This window comes from Anser cygnoides, chromosome 7, assembly GCF_040182565.1.
Source record: "Anser cygnoides isolate HZ-2024a breed goose chromosome 7, Taihu_goose_T2T_genome, whole genome shotgun sequence".
Taxonomy (NCBI): Eukaryota; Metazoa; Chordata; class Aves; order Anseriformes; family Anatidae; genus Anser; species Anser cygnoides.
Genome location: NC_089879.1, coordinates 28693651 through 28707819, shown reverse-complemented (window position 1 = coordinate 28707819; position 14169 = coordinate 28693651). Strand labels below are relative to the sequence as shown.

The 14169-nt window shown below is 35.9% G+C and overlaps 1 protein-coding gene across 1 annotated transcript in view; it reads right to left on the bottom strand.

The window, feature by feature from the left end:
* Nucleotides 1–711: 711 nt before the first annotated feature.
* CCDC6 (coiled-coil domain containing 6) overlaps nucleotides 712–14169 on the bottom strand; it is a 46722-nt gene continuing 33264 nt past the window's right edge. The window contains exons 6-9 of the mRNA XM_067000523.1: nucleotides 12324–12480; nucleotides 8958–9058; nucleotides 5776–5900; nucleotides 712–3405 (exon numbers count right to left, since the gene is read on the bottom strand). Of these exons, the coding sequence (XP_066856624.1) occupies nucleotides 3214–3405; nucleotides 5776–5900; nucleotides 8958–9058; nucleotides 12324–12480 (575 nt within the window). The 3' untranslated portion in view covers nucleotides 712–3213. The remainder of the gene's footprint in view (nucleotides 3406–5775; nucleotides 5901–8957; nucleotides 9059–12323; nucleotides 12481–14169) is intronic.

The window sequence follows — 14169 nt, the reverse complement described above, 5'->3', positions numbered from 1 at the left end:
TCAGCTGAAGTGCACAGAAATTCTACTCAGGCAGATGGATTCATGAACTACGAGCATTTTAACAGGAAAAGGAGTCCTGTCCTGTTTAGCTCCAGTACAGCAAGACTGCTAATAGAAAAGCAATGTTACTTTCTTGGAAAACTCTGATAGTCTTTTCTGCCCTTGGGAATATGCTCTTAGAGGAGTATACATAATTAAAACAATCTTATCTGGCTGTTAGCTGGAAGACTATCTCCAAACAATTCCATCTCCTCTTCCAAAGAACTCCTCTGGAACAAATTGTGGATAAAATGAACTCTTAATGCTCTACAGAAATCAGCTGCATTCCAGTGTCCAAGCCAGATCCCTTGAGAGAAAAAGTAAAAAGAAAACTGCTTGATTGTCAGAGAGGAAAGTACCGCTGAAACAGCCAAAAGATTTTTTTTTCAAAAAAAAAAACAAAAACCCTTTGGCTGTAAACACACACACTTACAAAACGCTCATCACTGCTAAAAGTTGCTTCTGTAACCTCACGCAACTCGTGATGATGCAAGTGTGCAACCGACAGACACCAGTAACGAAAAGAACAGCAGAAATCCACCCAGATGCTTCTGAGATAAAATAAAGAAGACAAGCTGGACCTCACTGTCAAGGGAGTTTCTCCAGTCTGTGGGAGGTTCTGATAAAATCACCACTGCAGAATCGTAATTCATGACTATAACTCACAAGGAAAACTGAAAATCCATTTACATTTATTAGGAGATGGTTGTGCACAATTCCTTATCGTCTTCAAAAAGTCTACAAATAGAGTTTAACACTTCTGATTGCAAGCAAATGTTTGTCCAATGTTCTTAGGTAAGGCCAATTTAGTGCCTTGTTACATTTTCAGGATTTAGCATACATTTGTCAGTTGTTTACTTTCATCTGGTAACGGTCCCACTGCAACAGTAAGGAGAGATCACTAAGACACTTCATAACAGCAGCTGAACTTGGGTTACACAAATTCCTTTTTGGAATATGCTCCAAATGTAATTTATTCTAGGCAAATTTCTATTTCAAGGTCTTAAGACAACACTGTCGAAGGCTTTTGCCCTCCCCCCCTGCATTTATACTACTACCACTATGAGCTCGCACTCTATAGAACCTCATGTCCAAAAATCTCAAAGCACTTCAGAAAGGAGGGCACCATTTTATATAGTGGCATACTTGAGCTGGAATCCTGCTTATAAAAGAATATATTGTTCCTTTTTCTTCTGTTTACAAAAGGAAAAGTGTTCAACTAAACAACCAATCCTATTTTGACCTTAGTCCCACCTCTGACTGCCTGTAGTTTTCTCACATGCAAACCCACCACGGCTTCGGGAGCTGTGTTTAATAACAATGCTCACAGCTGAGTTTCCTCTATGGAAAAGTGAGCATCAGCTGTGGTCAATTATTTTCAGATGGAAGCACTGGTCAAATTGTACGTCTGCCAAAATCTTGAGCATCACTTTATCAGAGAGTCACTACTACCATAACTAATGTAATCGGATAATGCACTTGATCCCATATTGGTTTACCAAGTGTAATAGACTATATATGCATTTCTCTAAATTCTCTCAGAGCTGAAACTACATAGATATAATGAAGAACTTCTAGTTTTGCCTTAAGCTGAACCTTTTACAACATTATTTTAACTTACTATTTTGATTTAGAGCACTGATTTTATATTCAGTCTGCAATTCCTGAATAGTTGAGCGGCAAACATGAAACTCTATGTACAAATGTTAGTATACTACCAGAACTCTCTACCTCCTTCTTAAAAGTGTCCTTAATAAAGCATTAGGCATGTCAAACAAACTTTTGTAAACAAAAGATAAATTACTCATGTTCTGCTCTGATTATAGCCAGATACATATTCTCATAAAATAAACATTCTCTTGTCATTTTCCATGGCCCATATATCCGTATCTATGAGGTAAACCACTTAAAATCATCAACAGTATATAAACCTCAGTACTCAACAGGAACCTCAGGAAAAATAAAACTGAGCAAGATGTCAATATCAAGAAGTGACACTTCGTTCCACTGCAAAGTGAAACCAAACAATTTATTTGTGCTAGATGAATGGAAAGAATGTATTCGGAATACATTTCTTTATACATTGTACCGGCTTAGGCTGCTAAATAAGCATTCATTAGTGCCATGTTGTGCTACTTTCTTGTACTCTGTTTCTACCAAGCAATACAACATTTTTGGCTGTTATGCCAGTATATTCCTATATGCTCATTTTATATCTTATTATCTAACAGACTTGAACATTTAGAATACTTGTTCAAACTTTGTTTTAGGGGAATCACAATTAATATATTTTAACAAGGAAAAAAATAATCAGCTGTTCTCTACAATCACATTGCCTTCTGCAGCAAAAAATCAAAGAGCACACTTCAATCAGCTATCAGTAACCTGTGGGGCAGGACCACACTTAGAGAAGTTACTTGTGACAGATCACACAGTATGGACAGCTTACAGGTTAATGTAAATGTCAAGTGAAATAATCAAACCTTAAGGTCCACAAATTATACATTCCATATACTCCAGCAAGTCAGTTCCCTCACTTAAAGATTCAGACTGTACCATACGTTTGAGGTGTTTTTAAACAGGAGAAGTATGGATGTGTCCTGTGTGCTGAATTAAGCTTATTTACTAGGTAATACAATAGAGTATGTGTCTTGGGCACTGATTAGGGTGTCTGACTCACTTTTGCACTAGAAGCTGTTATTTCAAATGACTGAAATGTAGTGCTAATTTTCCACAAGCTTGGTAAACACTCTAATATTTCAGAACTCATCAGATAGCCCATCATGCCTTAAATTTTATGCAAATTCTCATGAAAAAATATAAAAAGGTATCCCTTTAATTTTACAAACTTAGAAGCCAGGAAAATGAAGCTTTGGAGCCAAGCAAAACGACATAATGCCGTATTACCAAACAGAGTAGCAAATGTTCCAGCCAGAGAATGGACATACATGTAGTTCAAGTAAACACTGATGGAAAATTTTGTTAAGTTAGTGTTGTAGACCCACAACACTGGCTGCATTTTATACAAACGTTTACAACACAATTAACAGTGAAGCCTATATAACCTCAGTGCAAATAAGTCAAATCCAAATATGCCAAGTAAGCCTTTGGCTTTTAGTAAACTGCTCCATGTTATGAGTCCAATTCTGACATACAGACTGCTGAGCACATGCACTAAGGCTGAGAGGAGGGATGCACTGAATGTTGAAAAGTGGCTGACTGCGATGCTGCGGATTGGACCGTAGGTTGCACAGGTGGTGGAGGTGGTGGCGGAGGTGGCTGCACTGGGGTCTGCGTGTTTGGAGAAGGAGGAGGAGTGGGACGTTTAAATTTGTCGGGGCTGTTACTTCTTCGTGGTGAAGGCCTCTGCAGAACAAATATTGAAATTATGTTTAACACACTCCTGAACAACTTTAGGTGCAAGTCCTCTAATCAATGTATTGAGCTTGGCAAAGGAAAAGAAAAAACAGTTATTTGGGAAGAATCCCTTTTAAAACATTTCAAGAATCACAACGCAATTTTTATGTAAAATAAACTGTTCCTCTGAAATGGAGTAGCAAAGGAAAATTGAAGTATTTTTGAAATCAAACCAAACAGGCATTCTTTCCCGTCAGCTTGCAGGAAACGAAAGTAAGAAATTATGTCCTGAACTTATGTTTACCTCTGATGACCAGCAACCTATAAAAGAAAAGTAAGAGATGCCATAGAGACAGCACCTCTCAGTTGAGCCCGCCCAAGCAGTAGGTGCTGATGATGCTGATGAACTTTTAGCTTTACAACGCTGGTGTGTGAAGTCCAACTATGCAGTACCTGAGTGAGGGTGGGAATGTCTCAAAAGCCAAAGCATTTGCCCAGAATCATTTGCATTCTGAAAAACTCTTAGCCTGCATACTGGAGCAAGACTGAAGCGTAATTCAGCTTGTTCTTCTGAGATTGAATATCATACAACAAAGATTACAACCCCTTGAGCTGTACGAGTGAAACAATGGTTATTAAGCTTCCCTCAACAGAAACCACAGATTTGCAATAACCTGAACATTTAAACACAAAGATTTAAAATCCATTTTTACAAACCAGTGGAGTAAAAATCTTTAAAAGTTAGCAACATAAAAATATAAATTACACTGCAGAACACTAAACTCTGCAGTTTTAAAACCAAAATGCTTACTACTTACCAATCCACTTAGCATTAATCAAGAACTTCATGGCATGACAAACTACCCACCCATAATTAAAAATCAACCAAAGTCAATCAGCTCTGAGGAGAAGAACGGTTACAGTGCTATATCAAATGTACTACGTGTAAAATCAATTTGTTCTGTAATGGAGATTAAAAATGAAGAGTCAAGAAGCAAATCTCAGTTTGGTCAAATAATATATATTGTATCTATTTTTTTTGAACAATTATGTATAATAGATTAGTTAAATGCTCTACGAAAATAGCCAAAGGATTATCAACAGTTGACTGATGTTTCTGAAACACTTAAAATCATTTATTGCGTTTGCGTACGTCTAATAATATGGAGGGACCTGGCTTAAGTATAAAGGAAAAGCCATGAGCCACTTAACAAAACCTTCCTCTAAACAATTAGTATTTTGTCCTGGTGGTTGTCTTTGTCAGTGACTCAATGTTACTCCAATTAATTTATAGTATCAGAAAGAGCAGAATCAAAATTTCATAGAGACCAAACAGAACAAGTTCCTTTAAAAACTTATTTATAAAATTAGTTTCTAGATTTTTCCAGATCTTCCTGTGACTAACCACCACGTTAATCACATCAGAGGGTTGGACCTGGACCAGGATTCTGCCTTCCTGCTGAGCTCCAGCCTCCTGTTCTACCCACTACTATACAGTTCCCATCTCCATTTGCTCAATGGAATTAACAATTACTTTAGCATTCCCACCTAAGCAATTTAAGAAGCAGACATATTTTAGCATTCTACTAAATACTCTATTGAAACATGCTTTCACATCTGAGAATGACAAGTATATGCAAACATCTTAAAGGACAATATTTACATTCTACCATACCTGTTGAGAAAAATCAAAATGGTCTTGACACATTAGGAGCTTACAAGCTATCTTGTCAAATGGTTAATACTTAGGCTCTGTTTTCTTGTTAAACTCCACAAATATTTAGAAGAAACTCAATTAAGTAGAAATGCATCAAACATCAGAGTTAAAAAGGAAATAAATCCAGTTGAAAGATACTGAGAAATTGTCCTAACAAATGTTTATTATATTAACTTTCTTCTTTGCCAATGAGAATAGAAAATAAGAGTTAACTGCCTGTTACAGTGACATGGTGGTAGCATTGTGTGTCATCCTGAAGAAAACCTGAGCTTGGAGCAACCTCAGATGACTCATCCGTCAGATGGTGGAGACTAGGAGAAAAATGAAAGCAATGTTTTTACTTCCTGGGATAGGCTCAGTAGCTTAGAACATCACTTCTCACACCCTGCCTGCTGATCCATAAGATGATACCTATTACTGTCCTTAAGATGACAATACATCCTACTCTTTTGCAGAAAATAAGGTTCTCCAAAAAGAATCAGTTTCTGAGGGGTGAAGAGGAAAATCAGGGTTGAAGAAAGCAGCAATAGATATCTTGGAGTAAGGAGACAAAAACAAACATTTACAAAAACATTTTGCACAAAAGCTTAAGGACAAGCAATCATAACTTTTAAAACCCAAACTGACACTGGTAACAAACATATGCTATTTAAAATACTTACTGTAATACCATGGGATGGTCCCATATGTTGCACATGAAGGCCTGGGGAATTGTAGTAAGACATTCCAGCTCTAGTCAGTGAAGTTGGTGGTGTGAAACCAACTGTGTGACTTGCATATGACAGACCTAAAAATTGTTAAAACAAGGCAAAAATCAATATTATTGTTTATTTTACAAACTATTTTGTGGTTTTTTGTTTGTTTTGTTTTTGTTTGCTATATTTTGAAACAATGATGGTTTAAAGAAATTGTAACTGGTATCAAATTAGACACCTAAAAATAGTCAAAGGCGATGTAAAATTTACTTTATTCTTTTCCTGTAGTAAACTGCCATGTGTTCAAAATCACACATTACACAACATAGAACAACTTTTCACTTAACATAAACAGGGTAGGGCTCCCTTGGCAGCTTAGTTTTAGTTCACAGACATTTCCATCCAGCTTTCCATCTCTTCTCAGAGCAAATTGCTCCCTGAACAAAATGCAGTCTGAAGAATCAGACAGGTTGTGCCTGGAAAAGCTGTCTAGCACTGGAACAGTAAGAGTTTCCATATGACAGAAACTGGATGGAGGTGGCTCCTTCAAGGCATAACACCTCTGCAGCCAAACCAATGGCAGCCCAGACTTCCTCCTGTTTTGCCCTTGTGCTTATAGGCAGAGACCCAATGATCTTTGGGGCTGTGAAGTTAAAATATTCTGGTATAATCTTCCATAGCTGGACTACACTACAAGTAACATTTAAAATTACAACATGTTTTATCCATATTAAGGTAACCATAATATTCAGAATATTCAGAAGTGCAAAAATCTAATCTAATTCTTCTGAGTACTTTCTTTCTGTAAATACTAGTTTATAAAAATGCAGAGTACCTGTATAACTAACCAAGGTAAAAAAAAATGACAGCAGCTAAGTGCTTGAAATTCAGACCTCGAAGCGTTCTGAACATTCTCAAAACTGCAGATTTTCCAAAACCTTTAGCTCACTATTGCCTTCTGGCAAAAATATCAGTAGGATAGGAGACAAGACTCTTTTCTCAGCTGTTTACTATTAAAAACTGGAAACAGCTTTGGAGAATTATGACCAATATTTCTTCTAAAAGCCTACTAAACTTTTAGAACACCACACTGGATTTAACAGTTTTCACACTTTTTCTCCACTAAATCAATGCAACAAAGTGCCACTACAGTTACAGTATACAACACCTGGCTCTGCCTATGTTTGAGTAAAGAGAGATCTCAGGGAAAAAAAAACCAACAACACACACACAAAAACAAAACAAACAAACAAAAAACCAACCCTCAGATTACTAATAAAGTTATATAAGAAAACATATTATACCACCCTTGCTTCAATGTACATCTGGTGCAAATTATGAGCGACTCCAATGGAATCAATCACTTTAGAGTAGCTAAACAATAGAGATTAACAAAATCTGATTTTTGACTAAAGTAATCTAATTGTCTGTACAGCACGTTTTATAGCTAAGCACTTTTGCAAGCATAAAGACAGAAACACAAGTCAATGTTCAGGTAGGTGACAATTTGCATTGCAAGTCTGAGATGAGAGCCCTGAACAATAAAAAATAGAACACACAGTTTAAGACATCTTTACAACATTACAATTGTGGATTGCTTTGGGATAAATCAGCTCCAAAATTTTTATAAACACAAGTCAACGTGGCAGTCAAAGCAGCGCTAACAGAGTAGTGCACATACACCTAAAGTAGCTCATCTGCACCTCTGCAGCCTAAAATATCTACCTAGCCTAGCTGTAGAAGCAAAATATACATGAATTCATCCATGCTAAAGACTAATCAGTAATTGCAGCAACCATTCCCCAGCTGCCCAGGGGTAGCAATGCACCCAGTCTTCTCAGATTCATGCAGGGTGATATAAACCTCAGCAGTATCTCAGCTTGAAGGAGTCCGTAAAAGCAGCATCTCAAGCCACACAAGCACAAAAGGCTCCAGGATTCAGGAGCCAGAATCTGAGCCATTAAACCTGACCTGGATATCCACATAAAATTATAGCATTTCTAACGTGTTTCAAATTATGTCTCTACAAATTCAGGCACATTGTTTCCTAAAAGAAACATGCCAAGTCATAAAAGCACTCCATGCAAAATATTCACTGTTAACATTATTACATTATTTAGTTATTACATTAACTCCAGAACAGTTTTTAGTATGACTACATTTCTGTATACAGTTACAGGCAAAGGATTAAAAAATCATATATTGTTTTTTTGGTAATATAACTTGCAAAACACTGAAAGCCAAGCAATCTGTCTCATTTTAGAACTCCCCCAAAAAACTCTTAAAAAGCTAAATTATCATATCTCTAACACTGGCTTATGGGTATATGTGCTCACTCTTTTACCAACATCAGCCTGAAAATCGTTTTGAGTCTTTCTGAAAAACTAAAGTAAATCCTGAAAACCAAGATTTAAACACATTTTATATGTTTAGACCTGTGTAATAAAATGTCTAAATCCCATTTTGTAGAATGTGTTGATATAGAGCATGCCTCCTTTGCTCTTTTTGTAGGACTCTCTGTGATAGATTCTAAAGGTGAACTTGGGAAAGCAGGGCATGCAGGATTCACTTTACTAAGTACAAGTGTATTTGTGATCACCATGTGACATCCATGGCCAACAACTTATAATGAATGTCCAATAGCAATTTCAAGGGATTTTATATCTATCAACTAATGTCTTAATAACAAAAATACATTTCCTTTAATGTTAAAAATATATTCAATAATTAAAAATTCAATAATTTAAGGTCAGTTGTAAGCCATTCAGGTTCTTCTGGAATTCTGAAGACTATATCATCCACTTACTATACTCAAAAAAGTTAATTTGCCTTTGTTAAAAGTACTAGAGACAGAAATTCTTAATATGCTATTGCTTTACATCAGAAATTTGCAGAAGTACAAAAAGGGGGGAAGGTAGGGATGATAAGGGATTCAAAAGATGACTACTTAACTGACCTGTAATATTTGATCACAATGTAAAACAGACCTACCTAAAAACACATGCTGTACTAAAATAAATGTAAGGCAAATCTATTCTTACATTTATGATGCACTTTTTACCCCAAGACTAGCTTTGAAAGGCTATCAACCCAGGGAACATTACTATGTGATGCATACAAAAATTTTACAAACTGGGTAAAATATTTACCAGGTGATATAGGTCTGCTAGAACTTGGTGAGGGTGTATAAGGGATAGGACTGGACACAGTGCGAGGTCTTAATCCTTGTGCAGACATCTCATTAAAATATCTAAAAAAAAAAGGTAAAGAATAATTAGATTAAACCTTTTAAAACATGCCATGCTTTAAATGTTTCACTGTGCATTTTGAATTCCCATAAGAATCATGTTAGATTAGTGTAGGACCAGTCACCTTTAGGAAGCCATGACAGGAACACTCTCTTCATGGCTGAATGTTCTAATAACGGCTTAGATTTCCATGGAAACAGCTGGACTCAACTTAGTCATTTGCAGTTAAAACTGTACAAGCTGTACACCGTCGGAATAGTATGTATTAAGGTCAGAGGTATAAATCACATCAACCGATCTGACCTATGCTGCAGTCCTGCATTTTACATATAATTTCTACATTGAACTCAACAGCTTGTCTACCTGGAGCGTATCTCTCAGAATGGGAATCAAACACTAATTTGAAATCACAGAAAGGGGAGAAAAGCCACTGAAGTATTGATAATTTGTTCCAACAGCTGGTCAGCCTCACAGCCCTGCTTCCTATTTGAATCCGTCTACTCTCAACATTAAGCCATCTGCTCATCACGTCTTTTGCCATGGAAACGGACAGACATTTTGAATGCAGCACTTTCACCTGTTAAAGATGTTTGCAGGCTGTGTAGCAAGATGACTCCCACACTTCATTTTGATAAAATAAACAGGTGGCATTTTATCCCACCCGTAACTAGTTAGTGGCATTGATTTGTACTTTCTTCACTGAATACAGTGAAGTTTCTTCACAACCATCAACTGCTAATCCATTTTAATATAAAAGGAAATAAGAATCATACCATTGCTCCTACTTGCCACTCACTGTTTATATATCAGAAGCAAGTTAATGATTTTTTTTCCAAAGCACCATGCTGGCAGCTGTTAAATTGACTAGCTTACGCACACTCCCTGGAGATTTTTCAGTCACTGTCTGGATTACAGGTTTCCCTTCTAATTTCCTTCTCTACCTGTACATCAGTGCACCCAGAATAACACTGCATTTATCTGTGTTTCTTTACTGGATGCAGCAAAGCAGAAGATAAAATTAGCTACCTAAATGCCCTCTGACTCTTACTTGTCTTCCCTTCTACCGCTGTGCTGCTCAGAAATTTTTAGTAGTTACACTTATTTTCAGATCACAGGAAAATAAAACAAAACAAACAAAACGTGGGGTAGCATTAAGAATTTTCATATTCAATGGAACTCACAAAAATTACTACTCTGAGTTCTGTATGCCAGTTCTTAAGCAATCTGATGCATGCTTTGATGCTGCATCTAATTAACGTTTAACCATGATATTCAGAGTCACTAAGCCACAACACTTAACAGAGGCAGTGCACTGTAGTGATGCTGAAGTTGGTTTAAAATTGGGCAGATAAGGTAGTAACAGTAGCTACAATAGAGAACAACAGCTGGTAAATTAGAGTTTGCTTAAACTTAAGTTTTCCAAAGAGCTACCAATGGCAGGGTTAGCAAAACTGAACTGACTAGGCTACTTCTATAGTGCTCAGTAACTTGTAATGCAGACAATAATTGTATTACAGCAACGCAGTGATCTTTGTGGTTTAATCTTATTTTATTCTACGTGAAGACAATTTTCTGTAAGTCATCTTAGTTACCTGGATTGTATCACATGAAATAGCAGCACACCGTTAATATGCTTCTTGGTTTTAGAAATTTCCCTGTTACTGAAGAGAGTAAGATGGAGGACTGAGAAAGCAAGGCTACTGCTAGTCAGGAGGAAGAAATTTTGCAAGAGCTGTGCATTTTGAATTCAGTAAAGCATCTTCATCTACTCTATAAAAAATAAATATCATCAGCTAACAATGCAGCTGAAAAAATGGATATCTGATCTGTCAGCACAACCATTTTTAGGAAGACAAAGTAAGCTGACAAATTTCCGTTTTTAAATAATTACTGCACGTAGTTCTACAATTTTTGTCTACACAGTTCTCTTCTAAGACTAACCACTCTAACAGCTGCCTCTTCCCTCACTTTACTTTGTATTTCTTAGCATGCAAACACCTATTTTGGAGTGATTCTGTAATGCGTTTATAGTACCATAATAAATCAACATGACGATCACATTTCTTATTTTTTTTTCTACATTTTATTACTACCTCTACCTACAAAAAGTTGAAATGAAAGTTAGAACACTCTGGAGTTTTCAAATGAATACTGATAATTCATATGAATATAAATGTTGACTGTATTTCTGTAACAACATAAATATTGGCAGAAAAGAGTAGGCTAATAGAATTAGATTTGAAAATGAGAACCTTGTGTTTCTAACAATAATTAATTCACACAGCATTCACTACATCGTGATACTAGATGCTACTGCGATACACGTCAGTTGCCTAGTATCTCATTAAAATGAAAACATTACCTTGAATTTTAAGGGCGCTCCTTGAAACAAAGTATCTGGTACTTTGTTTTCTGGTAAATTATCTCTCATAACAAATATACTGATGACCCAAGAAGAAGCATCTTAGTATCAGAAGAATACACGTCACAGAATGAGGGTTTTTTGTTTGTTTTGTTTTTTAAGTACCACTATAAATCCAAAATAACGTAAAACTATATAATAAGATAATGAACATTTGATAAGAACTAAGAATGTCCTATTCAAAGTATACTTAAAACCTCTTTCAAGATATAACACTGTCATATCACTATGATGTTAGAAAATACAAGGCATCACATAAAACCATGAAAAAAAAATCAAGGCTATTTCTAAGGTCACTGCAAGCAATGCAGCTTGTAGTAGAGAAAAAAAAAAGAAATCAAGGATATTACGTTTTGGACATCAAGAACAAACCCACTAGCTCTGGAAATGCTTCTTCTCTCTAATGCTTTATATGCAATTCCTTTGGATTTGGCAGAACACTTTCTATCTTCTGCAAAAGAAAAATTACCCCAAGTAAGTATATTTTTCCTACCTCACAGAATTCATTGCAGTTACCAAGTTAAGTGAAAAACAAAGGTACCATGATTTAATTCTCTTGAAGCTCAATCCCACAGGTATTTTTATTTCACTATACACTATTAAAACCCTAAACAATCTTCAGAAAACTATTTTATTTTTCACTGTTGTAATTAATCTAAATTCTAAACAAGTTTGATATAATTCTACTAAAGACACTCCTGGACCATGCTGAAATTTGAAACATATATTAAACCCGTATCTAAGTTACTCATATGAGTACTCATTTTCTAATATTAAAAAAACAAGCATGAGCATTAGTTAACAAGCTCAATACCAACATATCTGGACAGCTAGAAAATACACACCTTTCATCGTCCATTTCTAAGCTGGATTCACTTTCTGACAGTTGCCTGCAGAGTGCTTCCCTACGTTCCATTTCCCTCTGTAATTTTCTTTGAAGCCTCAAGTTTTCTTCTCTCATATGTCGCTCCTCTTCTAAATATTGTGCCATCTTCTCTGAATCTGAAATTCAGGATTCTGTTAAAATTTGGTTAACATTCAATTTCACAGACAGGCACATATGTTGTGCCTAATTTTACCCCAGCACTTCAAGAATGAGGGAGTAGAAAATGTTCAGTATGGATCACTCAAAGTTCTCACCTCTAAGTCATTACATCAAAGGCTAATTTGTAACAGTAGTTACTAAAATAAATTACTGACAGCAATTTTGTAAATAAGGATAAAAAAGAAAAAGAACTTTCACGCATTTACTTAAATGAATTTGAAAAGCAGAGAAAAAGTCAAAGAAAATAGTAAGTCAATCAAATCAATTCCTGCCCCTTTAAAGTAATGCAATTACACATCTACAAAAATATTACGGTAACAGCAAAGAAATACTTTTAAAGGTTTATTTCCATTCCAAGAGAGGGATCACAAAACAAGTGCTGAAACACAAAATACTCAAACTTGTATTAAATTGTTATCTTATAAATATTCTATAGCATGCATTCAATTAGATTTCATGATAGAGATGGGCCAGCAGGTCATCTACCAATATTAAAAGTCAACAAGTGGTTTACTCTCTACATCAAAAGACAATTTGAGTTTGCAATTCTAAACTGAGTTCAGCGAACATTACTTTAAAAGACATTTAGCAGACCATTTAAGTGATTAAATTATATCACGGAAAGCTATGCAGCATTTTGACACATTATTTAAATAAAACGGAACATTTGAAGAAGACTTATTACACATACTATGTATTTTGTGAGGTTTTCTAATATTTGATCAAGTATACAGTGAATTTATTGGTATTTAAATAAAAATACGACCCATCACTCTTTGTGCTCATTTCTTTATGCTGTACCCTTTAATCAAAAGAATATTCCCATTTCAGAAGACTGTTCCCGAACTATCAACTATCACGGCTTGTCTCTTTTCAGTGGAAATACCACTTGTAAATGTAACAGTATCACTTATTTACAACTATTATTATATCAAAACATTTCCTAAAGTGGAAGTAAGTGTTTTAGGAAAATGAAATGTAATACCAAAATGAGAATTCAGTAAGCAGACTTAGTAAGTATTTATGAATAATAGTAAAGGTTCTCAAATGACCACATATTGCAAACACGAAACTTCCTCCTGAAAGAAAGGTGTATCAATTTCATCTTCTGCTTTACCGGCAGCCCACAAACCAGTATATCCACAATTTCTATCAGTACTGCTGTACATACTGCAGCTCTGTTTAACCTATTCACAACAGAAAAGGGTACTTCTAAACCTAAATCTCATTTTCTGTAAGTATTTGACTTCAATTGCTTCAGAATTTTACTCTGAATTAGTCTTTCAAAAACAAACTACCTGAAAACAGCAGAGAACATGTGAAATGAAATTAATCAGGCCAAATTTGTACAGAGTACTTTAAATCTAAGGCCTTGCTCTCATTCTGAAGAGAAGTGAACGCCGCAGTGCAGAACTGGCAAGTACAGAGATTAGCAGCCCTTAGCTTCTTTTAACTGACACAAATTATTAATACCACAAACTTGTGCACAAGGCCTCTGCACAAGAGTACTCTCACGCCGTCTCTGCCCGTAAGGAAGAGCTGCCCCTCTGAGCTGTGTCTCTAAACAGGAGCTGAAGCGCTGCAGCCAGCCTCTCAGGACCAGCACCACAAAGGGGGATGACGGCCTGCTTCCTGCTCTCCCAAAT